Here is a 21,812-nt window from a genome sequence, read left to right as displayed (position 1 = left end):
GGGGGGAGCTTTATCTTTGCTTGGGAGGCAGGAAGAAGTGTCCTCTGCCCACAGTACTACTGAATTTGTGTAGGGAAGGCTGGATCTCCCCTCTTCTGGGTACTGACATAAAAAGGGAGGGCTTTGGTTCCTTGTCCCCTTAGCAGCTGCCTCCAAGAGAGGCAGCACAGCATTTGACACCTGCTTCCCTAACTTAACTGCAGAACTACAGGAGATTGCTAGAGGAGAGTGGCTGAGACAGAAGGGTTTGCCCTGGAGGTGCCAGCCTTCAGAAGGTAGCTATGTTGTACTGTCATGTGAAGTTTCCAAGCCACTACTCATTGTACTTGAGAAGCTGTGGCACTTCAGTGAAGTTCTGAGTGACTGGAAAAGGGGAAATGTAACCCTGTTCCTAAAAAATTTAGAAAATGACAGCCCAGGGGACTATAGGTCAGTCATTCTCACACTGTGCCCAGCAAGATCATGGAGCAGATCCTCCTGCAGAGTGATAACATATATGGAAAAAAGAATGGCTTCACTAAGGGCAAATTGTGCCTGAAAATGTGTCCTTCTATTACATGCTTACAGCATTGGTAGAGAAGGGAAGAGCAATTAATGTCATCTATGTGGAGATGTGCAGAGCATTTGACAGTGACTTACATGACATCCCAGTCTCTAAAACAGTCGTGCATTTGACAGATGGAGCACTCAGGTCACCAGCTTGATGCCTAAGTGCAGAGCAGTGATGACTGGTGATCCTCCTGGGTCATCAGTGGGACCAGTGGTATTTAACATCGTGTCAATGACGTGGACAGTGGGTCAGAGTGCACCCTCAGCAAGTTTACTGACAACACCAAGCGATGTGATGTGATGGTATCAGCACCCTGGAGGGATGGGATGCCATCCAGAGGACCTCAACAGGCTTGAGAAGTGGGCTTGCAAGAATCTTATGAGGTTCAGCGAGGCCGGGTGCAAGGTCCTGAACCTGGGTAAGGAGAGTCCCAAGCAGAAACGCCAGCTGAGCAGTAAGTTCATACAGAGTAGCCCTACAGAGAGAGAACTTGGGCATCCTGGTGGAGGGAAAGCTCAATAGTGTTCACTCATAGCCCAGAAAGCCAACTAACTGTATCTGCAACTGCACCCAGAAGAAGTGTAGCTGGCAAGTTGAGGGAGGCAATTCTCCTCCTCAGCTCTGCTCTTCTGAGACCCCATTGCAGCACTGTGTTCAACTCTTGGACACCCAGCACAAGAATGACATGGAGCTGTTGGTGCAAATCCAGAGGAGGCCACGAGGATGCTCAGGGGTCTGGAGCACCTCTGCTATGAAGGTGGGCTGTGAGAGCTGGGGGTTATTGAGAGACCCTGGGAGCGTCGTGGCAGGGCAAAGGGGGAATGGCTTAAAACTAAAAGAGGGGAGATTTAGATTAGATATTGTGTGAAAATTCTTTACTCAGAGGACAGCGAGGCGCTGGCGCTGCTGCCCAGAGCTGTGGGTGCCCCATCTCTGGAGGTGACAAGGACACAGGTGGGCCCTGGGCAGCCCAATCTGGGGGCAGCCAGTCTGTGGCAGGGGTGGAAATGGATGGGCTTGAGGGTCCCTTCCAACCCAACCTTTTCTGTGGTTCTGTAATACATATGAAGAGCCTGTTGTTGCCCATTTGGTGGAGTTCTTGGCAGGCTGTGTCTGTGGGCTTGCAGATCTGATGGTCTCATAATGTGTGAACGCTGTGTTGCTCCAGTCAGTGTATTTCTGTAGTGTACACACTAACCACACTTCTGTGAAAATCCTCTTAGGTTTCCTGGTTGCATTCTGAAGAAAGAACCTGCAAACTGTATTTCTCTTTGATTAGAAAAAAGCAGACATAATTTTTTTAATCAGTACCTTTTTTGTTTTTACCTAAAAGGCCAGAGGGTTCAGTAGCTCGGTCCTAAAAGAGAAAAAGGCAAAACTACTACTTTGCTCTTTCTCTCCATACCTTTAATTTGCAAATCTGGAAATGCTCTGGATGCATAAATGAATTAAAATTTGAAACCCTCCTGTAAAGCTGATGATTTGTAATCTTCCTGTATTATTTCCTGGGGAAAACAGAGTTGAGAGTAAGGCTGGGACCTTCAAAGCCCCAGTGCTGAGAGCTGGGCTTGAGCAGAAGTACCCAACTTGCTGCAGCTCATTTGCAGGTGCCAGCCCCAATAATTTGTCTGCAGCAGTTTGTGAGCAGGCTGCCTGATGTTGGCACAACAGAACTTCTGTATTTTAATCACTGGGCCGTATTTGGCCATCGACGTGTCTTTGAGGTTGTAATAGAAGGCAGCTTTTTGTCCTGGCAAGGTGGTGATTGCATTAACCCATCTCTGTTCCCATCAGGTGGCACTGCTTTGTGTCATTTGGAGTGTGTAGGAGGTGCTGTCTGAAAGTCACCTCGCTTTCTGTGCTCCATTTTTTTTTCCTTCCAGTGGTGTAATAACAGAAGGCATGGAGTAATGGGTGATAACGTACTCTTTGCTTATAAAACACTTGAGATTTCCAGGTGGGGAGAGAGGGGAGGTGTTTGTTACCCCACATAGCGATGCTGTGCCCTGTGATCGCGTCGGAGCTGTGCAGACATGGGCTGGCTCAGGTGCAGAGCACAGGCTTTTTGGATCAGCCCTTGTGTTTTGAAGTTTGTTTAGTGCCTAACAAAAGGAAAGGCTTCCAAATGCCCCGGGGACCTTCGTGTGTTGAAACTTTACCCATTATTAATTACTATGCACAGTTAAGCCTCTAAATTATCCTTTTGTGTGGATGAACTGTTGTTGTTCCTAGGGGAATTTCTTGAGGTTTCTTTGGTATGTTGCTGTTTTATTTGCTTTTGCTTTCCCACAGCTCTTCATTTCTTATTATTTTCTTTATGTTCAGTTTTCTTTGTTACAATAACTTTTTTGGGGGTCAGGGATTTTGGCCTGTTGAACAAGCAAAGAGCCTGAAGTCATGTTCCATATGAGTCTGATTTCTGGCTTTGAGCTTGCTTTTATTTGTCGAGAGCAAAGTTTTTAACTCTGAAAATGTCAACAGCAGTAGTCGTGGAGTTAAAGAAAGCAGGGTTGGAGAGACTGTGAGATTCTCTTCTCTTACCTTCGGCAAAGATCGAGCAGCTTTGGAGCCTCCAAGATAACGGCAAATGTTTCACTCAGTGTTTTCCAAAGCATCGTGTTTTTAAAGCCTGGGTTCTTGAAATAATGGCAGTTAGCATTTCTCTCTCATTACATCTTCCCTTTTTAACTTGAGCGCTCGGGGCTCACACAAAATGTTGAACAGAGAAGAGTTGCTGTTGTCATGCAGGAAACATAAATAGGAGCGTCGTGTTTCTTGGCAACACCTCTTACTGGGGAAGTGCTGTGGTCAGCCTCAAGAAGAAGTGGGAGGATGCACAGGGGCAAGATGTTAATGTGGGGTTTGGAGGGGGCTTTTATGATCTCTTTAAATGTGATGGTTCATGTGTGACATGCAGTACGGATTACGAATAAATGTTATGCGATTCCATTATTTTTGTTTTCCAGGGTGTTCATGGAGTCCCCCAGAATCCGGAGGAGCTCTTAAACTTTCGACAGAAGTCTGAGAAGACGTCAAGGAACCAGGTTCATAACCCACCAAAGGAGCTGTCGGTAGCCAATGGGACTTCCCACTCACCTCTGCCAAGGAAAGACATGAGGGTGGAAGGACACAATCCCGAATCCAAGGCCAGGCTGAGAAGAACTGGTTGGACTTGCAAGGAATGTTCGCAGTGGATCCCTGATCGGGAAACCTACGTGTCCCACATGAAGAGAAGTCACGGAAGGGTAAGGACTGGCACAAAACGATTCAGCTGGGTGATGAGATATTTTTGGCTGAAGGACCTGGTGGTCATTCATATCTGAGGCAAAAAGAATCTGTTTGCCAGCTCGCTGAGGAGTAAAAGCAGAGTGCTTTCTGTACGAGCAGAAGGCAGACTTTCTGTCCTTGGTCGTGTGCCTTACAACCTATGTACCTTATCCGTTGTTTCGTTGTTCCTTCTCCCACTGCATCTCACGGCAGGCTTTCTCCTCTGCTCATTTCTGTAAGCAGATGGAAAGTCCTGTCTTCACCAGCTGCCACTGCAACAGGTGGTCTAAACAAAGTTGCAGGAGGACATAGAGTTCTTAATGACTTTATTTGGTGGATACAAGAGGCATATGGAGTGCGCAGAGCTATCATTATTAGGAATTGTAAATCCTCAATTTTTTTGGTTTCATTCAGCTCTGGTCTTGCCTTGACCTCGTTCTGTCAAGTTAATCCTTACTTGCTGGCAGAACACAGGCCAAGATGTTGTGTGCGCCAGATTTCTCAGTACCTTGGCATCAGGACTTCTTGTTTGAAGCACTGAGCCACCCTTCTTGAGTCCCATGAGCAGACATGTGGAAATGTGGTTCTTTGGCCTGCATGCCTGGTAACTTCGTGAGGGGAGCGCTGGGTTGTGCATTTAAATATCAAGGACATTTGGCAGGGTGAGAGTGCAGAGCTTTCCCATTTGAGTTCTGTAGCAGGAGGGAATTTGGCAAATATTTCAGTTCAATGCATAATATATATTCCTTGTTTAAGATGATTGTAAATGGAGCGCACGCAGGGTGTACAAAGGAGAACAGGAGGAGAAAGTTAGCTAAGAAGGGCAGAGTTTGGTGAGGAGGTCGCACATGGGTAACAGCTGCACTGTGTGATGCTCTTGAGCGCGCTGCCCTTTCATTGCACTGAGCTTGGAAAGGAAAGCTGTCCTTCACACTGGGTCCTGCCATCTCCTGGGTGAGGATGGACCTTCCCTGAGTTACTTCTGCAGAGTCCTGCAGCAAAATGACTGCACAGCAGAAGCGTCCAATGCAATTCCTATCTTTAAAAAAAGCAAGCAAGCAGGTGGCTTAACTAGTTTCATAAGACCAGTGCTGTCATTAGCCAACTGCTGGGCTGAATGCAAGTGAAACCCCAGCATTTCAGTTGCCTTTATCAGTGGAGGAGGGTTGTTTTGCACCCATGAGGTAAGGTCCAGATGAGCAGCAGAGGAGAGTCAGAATAAGGAAGTCAGTGCCTTTTTGTCTCTCTGTTACTGAGAGATATTTCTGTTCTTCTGCTAGGCTATGAAGAGATACCCCTGTCGACAGTGTGAACGCTCTTTTAATGCCTCCAACAGCCTGCGTAGACACATCCGCAACAATCACGACACAGCAAAGAAAGTTTACACTTGCTGGTATGTACTGTGTGCCACCTTTTGAATGTGTGCTCAGTGACAGGCTAACCTTTGTGTTTGGAAGCCCTTTGTAACAGATCCGTGCCAACATTGGGCTAGAAATGACTGAGGAAGAGTGAGAAGACAAATATTTTAAATTTGTAAGCAACTTGGTGGCTAAAATAAGTCCTTGCGTTGGACTGCACGGTGCCCTTCTGGAAACTCAGGGTAAAGCTTGATTTGAGAGCTGCAGGTGTCATTTAGGTTGCACAGCCTTGTGGAACAGCCAAGAAAATACCAGACCGATCTGCCTGATGCCTTTTACACAGGCAGAAGTGTCTGCACAAGCTGCAGTGGAGAGAATCTGGATTTGCTTGGAAGGCTGCTCCTCAAAGTAGGAGAATGGGTTTGGAGCTGCGTGAATCAGCAGTGAATGAAAATCTTGGCTGGTGAACATATTTTCACTGAGAATACAGCGTCAGTTCAGGACAAAGCTTACAGAAATACCCCTGCAACTTTTCTTATCTGCTGTTGCAGAATAAGTCACATGCTGAACAATCACGCAAGCTTAGTTCCTGCCTCAGGTTCTGAGGCGTCTTCTTAAAACAGAATTCAAGCATGTTTGTGTGGGAAAGGGCGTTTGTGCTGATGTGGGTTAGGGGATTTTTTGGTTCAGCTGAAATTTTGTATGAATGCAGGTGTTTCTGAGGAGTGTGCTATGGATTTTTGCACTTAAATGACTACAGGTCTGTTTTGAAGTGTACATCCTTAGTGTGCTCTGCTCCTGTGGCCCACGTGGTGAGCCACGGTAGCTTTGAGAAAATGGATGAAGTGTTGGCATCATCACCACTGGAGCCTGATAGAAGCAAATTCCCAACACATTTTTCAGCCAGAATTTCTCAGTTTCCCTTTTCTTGCACCCTCTGCAGGAGGTGAAGCACTGGTTCCCAGTACTTTTCGTTTTGCTTTTGCTTTGTGGGTTGTTGGAGTTATGTGCACCTGGGTTGTACCAACCTCTTCTCTTTGGATCAGTTGGTTTCAGAGCAGGGTGTATCAGAATCAAAATAGCAGGGAAGGAAGATTTGTGTAGGAATAATGCCCTGGGGTGTGCATTAGTTTGTACAGAGCCTGGGATCCAGTTTTTCTGTTACTTTTCAGAGCAGCAAGCAGCTGTGGATCTGCAGTTCACCCACGCGTTCATGGGCGTGCATTATTTGTAGCAGAGAAAACTGAGCAACAAATTCCAGTGAACTGTGGTTGTGTTTAATTCTCGAGCTCGTAGTTGCTCCTTCTCAGAATCTGCTGATGAGGTTTTAATTGGACAGTGGTTGTGCTCTCTTTAATCATTATATTTCACTGAGTCTCACTACAATACTCTTCACATTAAGCCTTCTCTTTAAAACACTTGTGCCAGTATCTCCAACAGCTGCTCTTTGTTTGGATCTCAGGACTTCTGGTTGGTCTTCCCTTCAGCTAGGTGACCTGAGTGTGTCTCATTACTGAGCCTTCCTATTAACAGACCCTCAAATATCAGTCTCAGTGCCCTAACTTGCTGTCACCCTCTGCTCCTGGATTTCCCCATGAAGATTAGAAGCATGAGTAAAATCTGTCACTGATTGTCCAGTATTTCTGTGGCTCCAGGTGTGCTGCCTTATAGTTACTCTCTTGCTTCTAACATTTGGAGCTGTGATTTCCCCTTCTTGCCCTGCCCTGCTTAGGGTCTCATCCTTGCGTTAACTTTGTAGGGTGAAAGCAGTGATGGAGGACTTGCTTAAGCTCCCTCCTGCCAAGTTTGTCACTGGTGTAATTAGGAAAGCATCTTTTAGCTATTCACACAAAAAGAATTCCAAATTAGAACAAACTGCAAGGCATTCTCATGTTTTATGCATTTTCTTTCATAATTCACTTGGTTCTTGTGCTCAGACCTTGCTCTTATTTTCCCAGTCTTAGGTACGAACTGTCTGGAACACTTGATTTTCAGCATGTTTATTTTTGATAAATACCACTTAATAGCCTCCTCTTGCCTCCTTGAAGGAGAAAAATCCCATCATTATTAAATACTGATTTATCATCTGAGCAATTCCTGTTCAAAAAAAAACCACAACAGAAATACTTGGTGACTACATCTGTGTTCTGACATCATTACTGACCGTTGTTTTTCCATCTAGTGGAGAAGCTGGAAGATCAGTAGAAACCTTTTTCTCTCCTGTTAAAAAAGGCCTTTGTCTCCCAGATCTGCTTCACCCTCGATTTGCTGCTTTTCATCCCCTGCTGCCTGTGTTTCAGCTGCAATTTGTGCATTGCAGAGAGGTACGATGTTCCTTGCCTCACCGCTCGGGTTGATGCCCAGCTCGTGGAGCTTCCCCACGTCACACTGGCGGTCAGCAGAAGAGTACAAAGTCAACCTTGGCTTTCCTGACCGCTTCCCGAGTGCTCTTTGCACCTGGCCGTGCTGCAGAGGGGTGGTTTATATTCCTGGTGCTTATTTCCAGTAGACCTTGGTCGTCCAAGAGGGCAAGTTAATAGCTGGCTCTTCCATTTCACATCTCCTTCTGAAGCTTCAGTGTCGTTTCTGGCAGCTTTTAGGTCCTTCTGGGTTTTCATGTATTTTTAGTTCCACATAAATGATGCATTTGTGAGCGCTTTTGACACGTGGGGTGGAAGTTGAGAGGTTTTGTAAGAATTTCAAGTGTGCCATGGTAAACAAGGTCCTGTGGATGTGATACTGCACTGGTAGTGGGGCCTGCAGGGCCCCTCCTCGTTGCACACAAAATGAGGTCTCCTTGTGCATTGCTCTCCCGAAAGCTGCTTTTCTCCTGTTCTTTTTTCATCTTGATTACTTACCTGGTGCTTCTGCGGTGTGTATCACAGCGGGCCTGATCTCCAGTCATCCCTGTATTCATTAAGTGCTGTGCTGTAAATAATACGTGCCCTACTTTTGTTCTTGCTCATCCTTACTGCGGTGAACTTTCATGGGTTTCTGTCAGGAATAATATTTTATTAGTAAAATGGTGATTTCCTGTCTCTTTTGGTAATTTAATAGTGCATTACTCAACAACTTCTGTCTCCTATGACACCTATTGGTTTGGCGCATAACGAAGAGCTGTTTGGATGAAAGAGCAGTGGGGCATTTCCTCTAATAAATTTTCTTTGTTTTGTATTTATTTCCAAGGTACTGCACAGACGAAAATCAGACATTTCCTCAGCCGTTCATGCTGGAGAATCACATCAGCCTCATGCATGGCATCAAAAACCCAGACTTATCCCAGATGGCCAAAGCAAAAGCTCCAGAGAGAGACACAGCAGAAGTAACTCATACATTTTCATTCAAAAATAGATGTATCTGGCAAGTAGCTGTCCACACGGGGCAGAAAACGAGTGGTATTGGTGGCAGTGAAGCCCTCTTGCTTTGAAATATGGCAGATTTCCCTCCTGTTCTCCAAATTCCTTCTAGTTTGTTTCTAGCAGTGTTGTGATCTGAACTGAAAGTGCAGCTGAGCTGCAGCAGCACTGGGGCAACGCATCTTGCGTTTTTCAAGATGGTTTTGAACATACGGCCCTGTGTTTACTGGCCTTTTTTGGACCACTTTGCAACCAGAACTAATTAGGGTTTGTTTTTACCCTCGTTCTCCCCACACCGCTGCACAGTTTCCTTGAGGTATGGGAGTCTATATTTTTTCTGCTTTCTCCCTCGTGTTTTTGTTACTACTTGCACAAAGGTTTCTGGTTTAGCTCCTACTAGATCTGTTACGTGTAAGCACTGCATTCCTCTGCAGTGGGACTGTGCCATTTTTTTCCCAACAATTGTAACCGTTCAACTGATGTTATTTTGGGCTGGTTTGGAGCGGAAGGTTGGCAGGTTGAGCTCCTTGTTCCAGTCAGTTTAAAAACAGAAGCAATAAGGAAAATCTGTCTCTATTTATCTGTCCCTGGTCCCGTAGCACTGAGGGATTGCAACCAAGACCCTTCTCTATTTGTGATCCCAGGCAGGGAGAAAGGGAAATCTGGAATTCTGTGAGCAGGTGGCCGCTTCCCCCATGCAGAGCTCTGCAGCTGAGAGCTGGCTGCACACCGCTCTAGCTCTGTTCCAGATACAAGCCAAACTGTATGCAAAACAAAGGCTGTGCAGTGCTGCTGGATGGGGAGATAGCAAAATGACACAAAGGACACGTGATCGAGCCGTCCTCGTAGGAGGAGACCGCGCTGCAGGATGGTGCGGCACAGGGCATGAGGCTGCGAGAGATGGCGTGAGGAAAAAGGCAGAGTAGAGGGGAAGACGTTTCAGCTTCTCCTTCCCGTGGTTTTTCTGCCTTGCCGGCTCCTCCCACAGCTCCCATCTCGCCTTGCAGGACAGCAGCTGACATCCTGCAAATTGTGACAAGGGGCAGAGGAGGCATTGCTGCAACCTCAAGGTGTTTGGGTATCGACAGGGAAGGCAGTGCGAGGGGGAGCCCCCAGGCATGGCATTGTTTAGTTTGTGGCAGAATGCCTGTGTGAATTCACCTCAGGTGCCTTCACGTGTATGTGTGGGATTCGGCAAACTAAGACGCTCATTCTTCTGTGGGCTCAAACGATGAAGTAACTTGTTAATCTTATTTTTTAAGGCAAGATCTCCAAAGAGGATGACGACGAACGATGTGGGGCAGGCAGGGACCGCTGCAGGTTCAGACGCACCGCCGGCCAAAAAACTGAAAGCGCACTGGAAATGTGCAAAATGTGGGTTTGCAACAGACGTCAGTACTGAGTTCCAGGAGCACATACCTCAGCACAAGACAGACAGCTCCACGTATCAGTGCTTGTTCTGCGGCTTGTGTTACACATCTCAGATCTCTCTGAACAGACACCTCTTCATTGTTCACAAAGTAAAAGATGAGGAGGAAGAGGAGGAAGAAGAGGATGAGGAGGAGCAGGAGGAGGGAGAGGAGGAGAGGGAGAAGCTACGAGCGGAGACGAATGAGAACGGACACGAGGGGTATAATGGCGAGATGAACACTATGGCGGAAGAGGAAAGCCTGGAATGCAAAGAGTGCAAAACTGACTCAGCTCTTTGTGAGCACAGGCAGACGTGTGGTGTGGAGGGTCCTCGTAGCACCTCTCAGAACAATCATTCAAAGTCTGTTAAGACTTAGAAGCGAAACAGAAGCTTTTTGCTCTGTTGGGGCTTTTTCTCTGGGGGTTTTTACTCAAAATACTGGGTGGGGATGGGGCAAATCATTGAAACGTTCTGTTGATTTCTTGGGATAGACGTTGCTTTCCGTTAACTTCCATTTGTAAGGGAAATTTGGAAAAAGAAATACCTGCCATTGCATCCTGAGCACTAACTCTCTGCCAGCTCAGAGAGTTGAAAAGGGAAAGCAGGGCGAGAATCCTCCCTGGAGTTTGTCCAGCTCCTGAGGATCAAGGAGCACTTTCTGCAGCTGCAGTTCCCTGAAGATGAGCTTTCCTCCTTTGAGTGCACTGCTTCAGCCGCTGCCCGCAGCCCCAGCCTTGCCTCCCCCATCTCCCTTTCTGTCTCCTCCTATTTATGACTTACTTTTCCCATTTTGCCTTTGTTTCATTTTAATTCATAATGCTATCTCAGCAAAGCACGTGTGTCAGGGCCGTGCTGGCCGATCCAAGATTGTCTGTGTTTAATGGGACAGGCCTGAGTTGTACTCAAGCTTGCACTTAAGTTACTACTTTAATAACAGCCACATTTTCCAAAAAGTAATTTAATGAAGCATTGTGATTCTTAATCACCCTGAAACAGAATTTTGTAGCCCCTTTCTGGGAGAGCACAACCACAGGGAGAGGGAGGTGGGTGGGTACAGCACTTCTCTCTGCATTAGGGCATCGCGGTCCCAAAAACGAGAACTTCCCACCGGGGCCTGTGGGGTCCTGGCAGGGAGGTGATGAGGGTCCCCACGAGGCTGGTGGGGCCGGGAAGCCGCTGTCCTATTGCCTCAGTTTTCCATATTCCTTTGGAGACGTTTATGTCCACGTAGTCATATTGACTCTGTCCGTGCCGTTTCCTCATCGTTCCCCCAACACACGCGTTTCATGTAATATAATTATCTTATATACTTTTTTTTTATGTTGAGCCAGAATCCTGCTCGTTATTGTTTACTATGACAATGTTTAAATAATTTAAGAACTATTTATCTTATTGCATATGAATTGCTCACTTTCTTGTCTCAATGTGTTTTGATACAAACAGTTTGGACTCTTTGTATTTTTTGATACTGTGTACATTAGCCTAGGGAATGTTTTACAAGGTAGCCTACGTAGAGTAACGATAGCGGGGGCACTCCCAAGCCATCACATATCTATTTAATCTGCAGTGGCATTTGTGCCTTGCTATAATGTTTACTTCAAAGTATTTCAAATAAAAGCATCCAACAGTGCTCCTGGTGCGGTGTTTGCTTGCCGAGGGGAACGCCGTGGGGCTGGAGGGGACTGGAGCTGAAGGGACACCCCAGTCGGCAGGGATAGGGACACAGCCCAGGGGCTCCTGCCCGCCATCCCCACCCTGTCACCGCCGTCCCCTCCTCCTGCCAGCATCTCCTTGCCGTCTCCTTGCTGTCATCTTCTGTCCCTTCTGACCCTTAACAGAGGGGGGCTGCGGGGCCGGAGGAGGGCCAAGGAGGCGGGCTGAGGAGCTGGGGGTGTTCAGCCTGGGGAAGAGAAGGCTGCAGGTAGCGGTAGATGGGACGCTTTAACAGAGGACGCTGCGGTGAGGTGCGATGAGCGCACCGCGAGCACAGAGCGGTGAGGCGCTGGCGCTGCTGCCCAGAGCTGCGGGCGCCCCATGGACGCGGCGGGCCCCGCGCAGGACGCGGGCCGGGATCCCATGATCCTCCGGTCCCCCCTCCCACCTCCACCCCCCGTTGGTTCCGTCCCCGCTCCGCCGCCCCCTTCCGCTGCCGCTCCCGCTTTTCCCGGGTGGGGCGGAGCCGGAAGCGGCCGAGCGCGCGGGCGGAAGCGGAAGTGGCGCGGGGCCGCCGCCGTGGTGCCCGCGATGCTGTCGCTGGACTTTCTGGACGATGTGCGGCGCATGAACAAGCGGCAGGTGCGCGGCGGGGCGGGCGGAAGCGGGCACGCGGAGACCCCGGCCGAGCCTGACCCCGCCGCCCCCTTCTCCTCCCCCCCAGCTCTACTACCAGGTGCTGAACTTCGGCATGATCGTCTCGTCCGCCCTCATGATCTGGAAGGGGCTGATGGTGGTGACGGGCAGCGAGAGCCCCATCGTGGTGGTGCTGAGGTGAAGGCGGTGGGCGCGGTGCGGTTGGGGTCGCGGCCGCGGTTTGGTTCTGGCGGTGCCTGGGCGTCCGGCCCTCTGGAGGATGCTCTCTAGAAACGTGGCCCTGCGTCCATCTCTGCTGCCGGGTCCTGGTAGGGCAGAGCCTCTCTGAGGATCTCCGGTGTCAGTGGAAGACGGGGGAGAGGATGAAATGCCCGCAGGGAGAGGACGGGCGCTGCTGAGCGGTGCCGGGCACAGAGCAGGAGGTTCTGACTGACCGTCAGCCAGCACAGCGCGGGTGATGGAGCGCCGGCACAGGCTGCCCGGAGGGGCTGAGGAGCCTCTGTCTGTGGGGACGTTCAGAAGCCACCTGGATGTGAGCACTTTGCTCCGTGCCGGGCAGCACTGGGCCAGATGGACCCAGGTCTCCCCTCCAACCTCAGCTGTTTGATGGTTCTGTGAAGCAGGAAGGCAAAACATATCATCCTGTGTAGAAATAGCATCTTCTGTTTCTGTCAGCTGTCAAATACGTACGTGATAGGGGTCCTGGAGGAGGGACAGAGAAGAAACTAGAGGACATCAAAGAGCTTGATCCAAGCGCTTTCAAGTTCTATCGGACCTCCTGGAAAAACCCTCGGGTGAAGCATGGGAAAGGAAGGCCTCGAAGCAGGAGGCCTGGCACAGTGGTTTGGGGACACGCTGCTGCATGAAAGCAGTGCTTGTGGCAGGGCTCGCCTTGTCACTGAGGTTGCAGCACATCCCGCTGTAGAGGCCATAGCAGCAGGGCATTGCAGCATAGTCGCCTCCTGTTCGCCTCTCTTGTTGCTGCTGCGGTGTGAGTGGTTGAAGAATGCAACAAGTCTCAATGAACAAAGAGGTTGATGTCTTTGAGATGCTAGCAAATAAATTCTTACAGGGAAGAGTTTTTTTTAAATCGGACCAGGCTTGCCACTACCAATGAGCGTTATTGACGTTATGTTGCATCCTCACTGGTATCCATTATGTTTTTCACAGCTACTTATTTTTTTCCCCCTGATCTTCTAGTGAGCTAGGAGAAAGGGAGCTGCAGCCATACCCTGGTGCATGTGTGACTGTGTAAGAGAAATAAGTGTACAAATGTTGTAAAGTATTGGATGATCGATAGGTATACAGAGAAGGTTAGGCTGGTGAGATTATGACGTTGGAAAAGATAATCAGAGATAAATGGAAAGTGCTCACCAGTGTTGTAGGCTCACAGGAAACTCCACAAGAAGCAATCTCCAGAGAGAGATCCTTCCTGTGTGGCAGTCAGCCCTTCAGTGGGGTTAGGAGAGGTGGAACCAGGCTGCACCCCTTCTGATCACGCAGCTGAATCGCCTTCACCTGTGCTCCTGGCTGACTCGGTGCTCCCCTCAGGTGGTCAATCAGGCTGTGATCCAGCAGTTCCCCTACAGGCAGAAAATAAGAGATATCACCATAACTGGATATGTTTCAGATGCTGCGTAGCCTCACAAAAGCATGATGCCATGGGTGCCACTGATGGTGTGCCCTGCTTGTGTCCTCCTCCTTTCTGGGACAGGTTCATCCTGGTGGAGTTCTTGGGCATTGACTGGGTGCAGGCACAGCCAGGTGCTGCATGGGTACCACGCGTGTCCTGTTCTGTGGCTGCTTTGGCCTTTCAGTGCATTTCTACATTGGTGTTAATTGCCTCATGCCATTTAACAAGGCTCAAAAAGAAAAGACTTAGAAGCAAGTGGCACTCCTGATGGATCCCTTGAAGTTCAGGGGAGATGCTTTGCGCTGCTCTTCCCAGTGAGTCAGACGTGGGCCTTTGGGTCACATCCTCTCTTCTTATCTCCAAAACAGCAGCTTCTCTACTGTCTTGAGATAAAACAGTGAAAGTTCATTGTTTCCTGCTGTATCGCATTATTGATTTGGAAGCAGGAAGGTTAGTATTTGATAACAGTCGTCATTTTCAGGACAGGGGAAAAACAACTTGAATAGCAGTGCCTGAAATGAGATAGTTAAGCAAAGTGATGAATCACAATAACAGATTTTCAGCACGCCCGTCTGTTTGTTCCAGATGGGAGCATAAGAGCCCGTGTGTTTTCAGCGCTGTGTTCTCAAGGGCCGTCCATCTACCTGTGAGAAAACAAAATGCAAAAGCTGCCTGCCCACCACTGCAGCACTGCCAGCATAGCACAATGAATTCAGTGCTCGCAGAGAAGGTGCTGCTGGTTGCCAGCCCTGTTACGAGGGAGAGAGCGTAGTGACTTTCCCTTGGTATGGTTTGAACCCTCCCCGCTGGCACTGATCTTAATTGCTGCTAGTGTAGTGATAGAAAACCCAGGTGGAGCAGGGGTCAGACACGTGCCAGTCCTCCAGGCCTGTGCCATTATCTTAGGCATTCTTTAAAGACACGGCAAGCTTTCTCTTAAAAGGCTATAACTGGTGAAGCCTGATTCTCAGTGTTTAAATATTGCTTAATTGCTCCTCTTCTCTTTTTCAGTGGAAGCATGGAGCCTGCATTTCACAGAGGAGATCTCCTGTTCCTAACAAACCGCATTGAAGATCCAATCAGAGTGGGAGAAATTGTGGTCTTTAGGATAGAAGGAAGGGAAATTCCTATAGTCCATCGTGTTCTGAAAATTCACGAGAAGTATGTTAAGAATTTGGGGGGCTTCTATTGCAATTGTTGAATTAATTGTCTTTTTCCTCATCTCCTTGGTTAAGTAATGGGTGGAACTTCATTTAAGTCCAAGTGCTGCAGGAAGTGATGTCAGAGTTTCCAGCAGTGCAGATCTATCCGCTTTGGTTCCCTTGTGAGGATCAGCTGCAGAGTTCCCAAGCTGGGGAGTCTGTCCCGCTATCCTGAACTCATTCTGTCACGTAGCATCTCCTGTCATTTCCATCCCAAATTGCCTCATAACTTTGCTGCTTTGTCTCCTCTAGGAATGGATGTGTTAAGTGACCTCTGAAGTAGAACTTTATGCGTGAAGAGTGTTTTCAGCACAGCGTGCACTGTTTTAAACTTTGAGGGACCAGGGGAAGGGTTTCTTTGTACAGTTTTCTTCTCTGTAGGAATCATTATAGCATCGTTACACTCAGTGTCCAGATGGGCTGCACTGTCCCTGTACCATTTGTATTCAAAATGTTGAGCAGAGTGTGTGTCTGAAGAAGTGAAAAAAGCAGTCATTCTGGTTTGATTACTGAATAGGGTTTGGTTTTCCAAGCAAGACTTTCTCTTCAGTTGTGAGCCTTCTTATTTGTCTGTTCTGAAGCAATTGGGACTGCTCAAAGCTAGCAGTTGGTGGGGATAAGAGCCAGTCCTGTGAGGGATGTGAGTCAAAGCTGAACCTTGAACTGAATCCCTGTTTCTTCATGCCAGAAGAGCTGGCATGCTGGGAAGAGAGCTGAGTGGGTAACCCTATTTGAATACGGTCCCAGCGTCTTTTTGCTGAATAAATTAGGAATGAAGTGGAGCTGTACCAAGGCTCAGAGATTGATTTCTAGATTTAATGAATCACTTGCATTATATGTAAAGGTGGCATTCAAGGGTTATCAAAGAATAGAATGGCTTGGATTGGAAAGGACCTCAAAGATCACAAGCTCCAACCCCCCTGCCACAGGCAAGTTGGTCAACTTCCATATCTAATAGTAGGCCTGGCTGCCCAGGGCCACATCCAACCTGGCCTTTAACACCTCCAGGGACATCCAACTGCTCTGGGTTGCTGTCAACCGATGAGGTTGAAGGGACAGAGGTTCTCTCTCTCAAGCTTTTGTGGCAGCTACAGCTGTTGGAACGTCTTGACTGCCCTCCTGGCCCAACTCGAGCTCAGCCGGCTTCATGCACATAAATAGTTCAGCTGAAATCCTGACTGCAAGGATGTTGTAGGCATAGCAGATTGTTTGCTGTACAGATTGATTCTACACCCAGAACCTGTCGTGTGTTAGTTCTTTTTCAAAGTGTTGATTCTTGGTAGCTTTAGTTTCAAAAAGGAGGTTGGTATAGGCAGTAAATCTGCTATCAAACACTGCGCACGTGCTTTTTGAGATGTCTTGGGAACTCTTTTAAGTGAAACACTACTTTCCTTCTCCCCTGTTGCATGCAAAAGTCTCATCTGGGCTCCAGTGCTGCTGCTCGGACTGGTGATTGAAGAGGTAAGAAAAGTCAGGGTGTTCTCTGTCTGCTTTCAGCCAGTTTTTGGGAAGGAGGAGCGGAAACGTGCTCTCGGTGTAACAATTTGTCTCCAGACATTCTTCACCCTAATTTTTTTTGCCTGGCTTTATCTCAACACTAGGTATCCAGTGCTTTTTTTTTGTTTTAATGGAACCATAGCACCGATCCCAGATTTTGAAGTGAAGTCAAGCCGTTCTCCAGTATTTTTGATTGCATTAAAAAAAAAAAAAAAGACAATGCCAAACTTGATCCTTATGTTAGTAAAGATGAAAGACCCAAAGCTGAGCACTGGAAGCAGCTCATACTTTGAGGTATCAGTTGCTTCTCTCGTTAGTTGAAGACAATTTTTCTGGTGGTGGTTCTGAATTCAGGAATTTCCTCTGGATGGCCGGAGTCCAGTTTGGTTCTGTAGTTACAGGCTGAGAACGAAAATCGTGACAAGACTCCGTGAAAGCTGACAGGAAGGTCAGAATGAAGAGAAGCAGAATACTCTGTTGTCCACAGTTCTGTAGCAACTGGGGCTCCAGTTCACAGCAGTATTGTTTCAAGGAGAAGAAAAGTTTTTTCTACTTGCTAGCTTCTTCCTTGTTGTTCAGAATGAAATTGAGTTCGCTCTGTGTTACAGAACAGTCTGCCATCCAGAGTGGCGCAGTGGCTGTGCAGGAGAGCCAGGCTGGCTTTCCTTTCACCTTTCAAACAGCAGAGCAGCTCTGCTGTGGGCTTCTCACACAGGTTTATGATGCAGCATGGAAACAGTTTGGTATGATGGTGTGCTCCTCACACCGTCAGTCTTCAGGAATGAAACGCCATTATCTGTGCCTTTGGGTATCTCTGTCTTTTCCTGGACTCTGTAAGTAAGCTGCTGGGTTGTTGCCATTTCCATACTGTGAGCCAGATGTGCTTTGAAGAGAGATCTGTTCTATTTTTTTCCCTCCTTTTCCTTTCCAAGGCTCTCCTTTCGTGTAACACAGATTGTTGTTTGGCTGTGATGACAACAGCAGGGGCTGTGAGGACCCACGTGCTTTCCCGTACCATGCTGGACCTGTTGTTTCTCTGAGGAAGCCAGCAGCAGTTCTCCAGATACCACAGGGAGGCAGCGGGGTCCCCAGGCAGTGGCACAAACCGCTGCTTTGAAACAAGCATTGCTGGTTGTCCATCCAGCCAGGTGGGAATGCCTGGAGAAGGGAGAAGAGAGCAAAGCACTGTGTGTAAGGCCAGAGCAGGACAGCGCTGCTTCTAGGTCAGAGCAGCGGTTCTGCTGCTCCTGGGTGCTGGTTCTGATGAGCTAACTGAGGAAGTATTAGTTGGAGGAAGGATTAAATTAGAAGAAATTAAAGAGAATGAAAGGATTAAAGATTAAAGAGAACGTACAGCGATAATTTCCCTGCTTTCAGTAAATAATGGTTTCAAGCAAGAAGTGATATTCTGTATTAATAGCCCCGTTTTCATTTTGATGTGGGTATCTGCTCACTTACTGATGTCATTCTTTGCCATCCAAAATACTTTGTCATTGAGACATAGTTCAGTTTGTACCTGTTACCTCTGGTTTTGCTTGGTGGCATCTGGGTGTTGTATTGGAAGTGGCAGTGAAAAGCTGTTTCTGTGTCACTTACATGGAGCTGTTGTCACATCTCCTGTCAGTTCTGTTGTTTCCAGGCTGAAGAGCCTTGATCTCTTTGTACAGAAGTGGCTCTGGACCTTATTCACCATTTCTGAACCTTGGCCAGGTCTTCTCTCCAAAAAGGACGTAGAGGGTTCAGAGCCATACAAAGCCTTCAAGATGTAGGCACATCCTGAGTTCATGTCATGTCATAAAGGGATTGTTTGTTCTGGTTTGTCCCTCTTTCCTGATAATTTCTGTGTGTCAGCTTGTTCCTGACCTCTACTGAGTAGAACTGTGTGCTTTAACCCCAGAGCCTCATTTTCATAGAATCACAGAATGGCTTAAGTTGGAGAGGACTTTAAAGATCACCTAGTTCCAACCCCTCTGCCATGGACAGGGTTGCCAGCCACTAGATCAGGCTGCCCAAGATCCCATCCAACCTGGCCTTGAATGCCTCCAGGGATGGACATCCACAGCCTCTATGGGTAATCTGTTCCAGTGCCTCAGCACCCTCTGAGTGAAGATTTCTTCCTGACATCTCACCTAAATCTCCTGTGTTTAAAGGCACTCCTTGCCCTTTCACAGTCAGACCACATAAGGTCAGTCCCCTTCCTGTTTTGAGCTCCCCTCAAGTCCTGGAAGGCCGCACTGAGGTCTCCCCGCAGCCTTCTCTTGCCCAGGCTGAACACCCCCAGCTCCTCAGCCGTCTCCATACAGAGGTGCTGCAGCCCTCGCAGCATCTCCTCTGCCCCTCTCCATTTTGGATGGCAGTACAGACCCCAGAACTCAATATAATGCAAGATGGGCATTGACACAAGAGAAGTCAAATGCATAATCACAATAGCTGAACCTTCACTGGAAATGGCTGGTTCTGTTCCTAAACTCTGCAGGAAAGCTTGCCTGGGGCCAGAATTCATTCTTCTGTTTGCATTTTTTCCCCCAAACACAGTGTTCCTTCCTCTGCATTCAACAGTTTCCTTCTTTCATCCTGCTCGAACATCTTGGACGTATTTGCTTCTAGCCATTTGTGTCAGTCTCAACACGCTAATTCTAGGACGGCTTTTAAGAAGTTCTTTGACTTCTCTTTCTGACTTATCTTTGCCAGGCAAAACGGTGACATCAAATTTTTGACAAAGGGAGACAACAATGCTGTGGATGACAGAGGGCTGTACAAACGAGGGCAGCACTGGCTGGAGAAAAAGGATGTAGTAGGACGAGCAAGAGGGTAAGTGGAGCTTTTTGTATTGCTTCCCACTGCTGCCTGTTAATCCCCCTCTCCCAGTGAGCTCCCCACTGGGCTTTTGTGACCTGCATGGAAGTATTTCAAGTGGTACCATGGGGGGTTAAAAGACAAATGTGGTTGCGTTCTGAGCTTGGCCCAAGTGAAGGCATCAAGCTGTGAGCTGCATCGTGAGATTTTGATGCTGAACAGACAGCAGTGCAAAGGCAGTGCCTGCTCTGGCATTAAGGCACGATGAGAATATGTGTCAAAATTATTTTTGCGAGTCACAGTCCTTCCAGCAAGAGAGATCTGAGTTTCTAATGTGGAACCCCTGTGTTCACAATAAGGCTCTTAAGCAGTGTGGGTTATCATCAGAGCTGTTAGAGGCCTGAGAGCCTACTTGCTCAATAATTCCTTCCTCATGGGAGGAAAAACAACTACCAGTGTCCAATCTCCACAGCTTGCCTAATTCCTTTTTGTTGAAGTTGTCCTTCCTGAGGATCTTCTTTCGATTAGACAGGACAGCTCAAGTACCCAAATGTAATCTAAGCTTCATCTTCCTGATAATCACACACACGCACACAAAATCTCACCATGAAGCATTTTTTTGTATTCCAAATCACGCATAAGAGTGTCACTTTAATTAACCGTGAAGAGTGTTAGAATAATTGGAAGTAGACAGCTGACTCTTGGCTTGTTTAGATTTTGTTCTGCTCTATAGCAGTTTCTAAGGACCCTACAAGCTACACTGCTTCTGTGCTGATTTTGTCTATCCCAAGGAAGCTCCACGGCCATTCACTTATTTTAAACTGAATTGCAAACTGGGTGCTGATTGCCCCTTCCTTCCTCTCAAGAGAATAAGCTGGTATTACACCAATGTTTTATTCCCAGTGACTACTGCTAGAAACGTGCTGGCACCTGGCTGGAGGTTCTCTGTGCTGAAAGAAGCTGGGAAAGCAGGATAAGCAACAAGCTGCGGGTGGTGGCAGTTTAATTTGGTTGAATTCCCTTGCAGCAGGCCGTGCATAACGAGTGATTTGACTCCCCCTGTTTGATGCAGAGGAACGTGCCTTTTGGACAGGCTTCTACTCCTGCTGCAGTGGCCCTCAGGAAAGCCAACCTGGTTGGAGATGCAGGCACTGGCTGAAGCAGGTCATCTTTTCCTAGCACTGCTGAATTGGGTCAGATTGCCACAAGGCACCATTGGGCCTTGAGCACCAAGAACCTAGAAGGCTGACATAGGAAAAAATCACCAGTTACACCAGTAGAGGTTGTGTGCACCCTTGAATACTCTTCTTGTAGTTGTTTTTTTTTACTCTTGTAGGTTTGTGCCCTACATTGGAATAGTGACCATCTTAATGAATGATTACCCAAAATTTAAGGTAAGAGTTCTTTCATTTTCTCCCCCACCAGCTAAAATTCCTTTATGAGAACTTTGCGTACTCAGGCAGAACCGTTTGCCCAGTACTTCCAATCCCATTGCTGCATCTTTAGAGGTGAGTGTGCACTCTTTGTCTCTTCTGCTTTGTCTTACAGTACGCAGTCCTCTTTCTACTGGGTTTGTTTGTGCTGGTCCATCGAGAGTAGCCTGCTGCACTGAAGAACGCGGTGAAGATTCCATGGGTTGTGTAGGTGAACGTTTTAAGTAGAAGATGATGGTCCGATGTGCCGGGAGGAAGAAGAAAACGTACATTTCAAAGCTTCTTGCCAGTTTGGGTTTGTTTTGTTTTTTACTGCCTAAGGGCGAATGTTTGTCACAGTATTTCCAATGGTTTGTCACATTTTAGCATTTTTAGTGAGGTTTTTTATATTAAAACTTTAAGCCAAACTGTTCAGTGTTTGTACTTTGAAGCTGAGCTTCCTCTCCAAGTGCCTACAGGACTGTGTCCTTTAAGCCTGTGCCTCTGCTGGGCAAATGTGACCTCTCCCCATGCTGACTGAACTGTCGAATGGTGATCTGTGGAGGTGATGGTTTTTTTCCAATTTAGAACTGGAATAAAGATTTTACATCTTGCCCAGCATCTTGCCACATTCTTCATTATTGCCCAGCCTCGTTGCCCAGTTTTGTTGCCCAGGGAGGGGGTAGGCTTAGTATTGCAAGTGGGCTCCTAGAGACCAGTGAATTGACATCCTCTCCTTTCAGAGTAGCAGCTGCTCCTGTCCTTTCTTTCTGAAGAGTAAGCAGTCCCGAGCTGTAGATCCATTCAGTATTGTTATGTTCCTGTAAATCACACTGAAATAATCTGCTTCAGGGCTGCAAGGTGTTTTGGGCAGAAGATAGCAAAGGATTACTTTGAGCACAAACATTCAGTGCAGCCCTAGCTAATAGAAGATTTGAGATGGGAAACACCCACAGCTGTTTGGCAAGGATGATTTAGTAGGATGCAATAGTGTTAGGTTTTTTGGGTTGTCATTTTGGA

The 21,812-nt window shown here is 47.6% G+C and overlaps 2 protein-coding genes across 4 annotated transcripts in view; both read left to right on the top strand.

Moving 5' to 3' along the window:
- Positions 1 to 11,572, top strand: part of ZNF592 (zinc finger protein 592) — a 33,976-nt gene extending 22,404 nt beyond the window's left edge. The window contains exons 7-10 of the mRNA XM_052671599.1: positions 3,517 to 3,795; positions 5,098 to 5,210; positions 8,362 to 8,497; positions 9,794 to 11,572. Coding sequence (XP_052527559.1) covers positions 3,517 to 3,795; positions 5,098 to 5,210; positions 8,362 to 8,497; positions 9,794 to 10,318 — 1,053 coding nt within the window. The 3' untranslated portion in view covers positions 10,319 to 11,572. The remainder of the gene's footprint in view (positions 1 to 3,516; positions 3,796 to 5,097; positions 5,211 to 8,361; positions 8,498 to 9,793) is intronic.
- A 525-nt stretch (positions 11,573 to 12,097) lies between these two features.
- SEC11A (SEC11 homolog A, signal peptidase complex subunit) lies at positions 12,098 to 21,406 on the top strand. Of its 3 annotated transcripts, XM_052671600.1 has the most exons (6): positions 12,099 to 12,237; positions 12,320 to 12,429; positions 14,897 to 15,046; positions 19,276 to 19,395; positions 20,717 to 20,774; positions 20,929 to 21,406. In XM_052671600.1, the coding sequence occupies exons 1-6, from the start codon at positions 12,187 to 12,189 to the stop codon at positions 20,977 to 20,979; spliced, it is 540 nt and encodes a 179-aa protein (XP_052527560.1). In that variant the 5' UTR covers positions 12,099 to 12,186; the 3' UTR covers positions 20,980 to 21,406. The 3 variants fall into 3 exon arrangements, with proteins under 3 accessions (XP_052527562.1, XP_052527560.1, XP_052527561.1); XM_052671602.1 differs by lacking the exon at positions 14,897 to 15,046 and having other exon boundaries at positions 12,098 to 12,237; XM_052671601.1 differs by lacking the exons at positions 20,717 to 20,774; positions 20,929 to 21,406 and adding an exon at positions 20,806 to 20,914.
- Positions 21,407 to 21,812: the final 406 nt, after the last annotated feature.

Source organism: Tympanuchus pallidicinctus, unplaced genomic scaffold (genome assembly GCF_026119805.1).
Source record: "Tympanuchus pallidicinctus isolate F22 unplaced genomic scaffold, pur_lepc_1.0 scaffold12, whole genome shotgun sequence".
Taxonomy (NCBI): Eukaryota; Metazoa; Chordata; class Aves; order Galliformes; family Phasianidae; genus Tympanuchus; species Tympanuchus pallidicinctus.
This window is presented reverse-complemented; position numbering and strand designations above follow the sequence as displayed.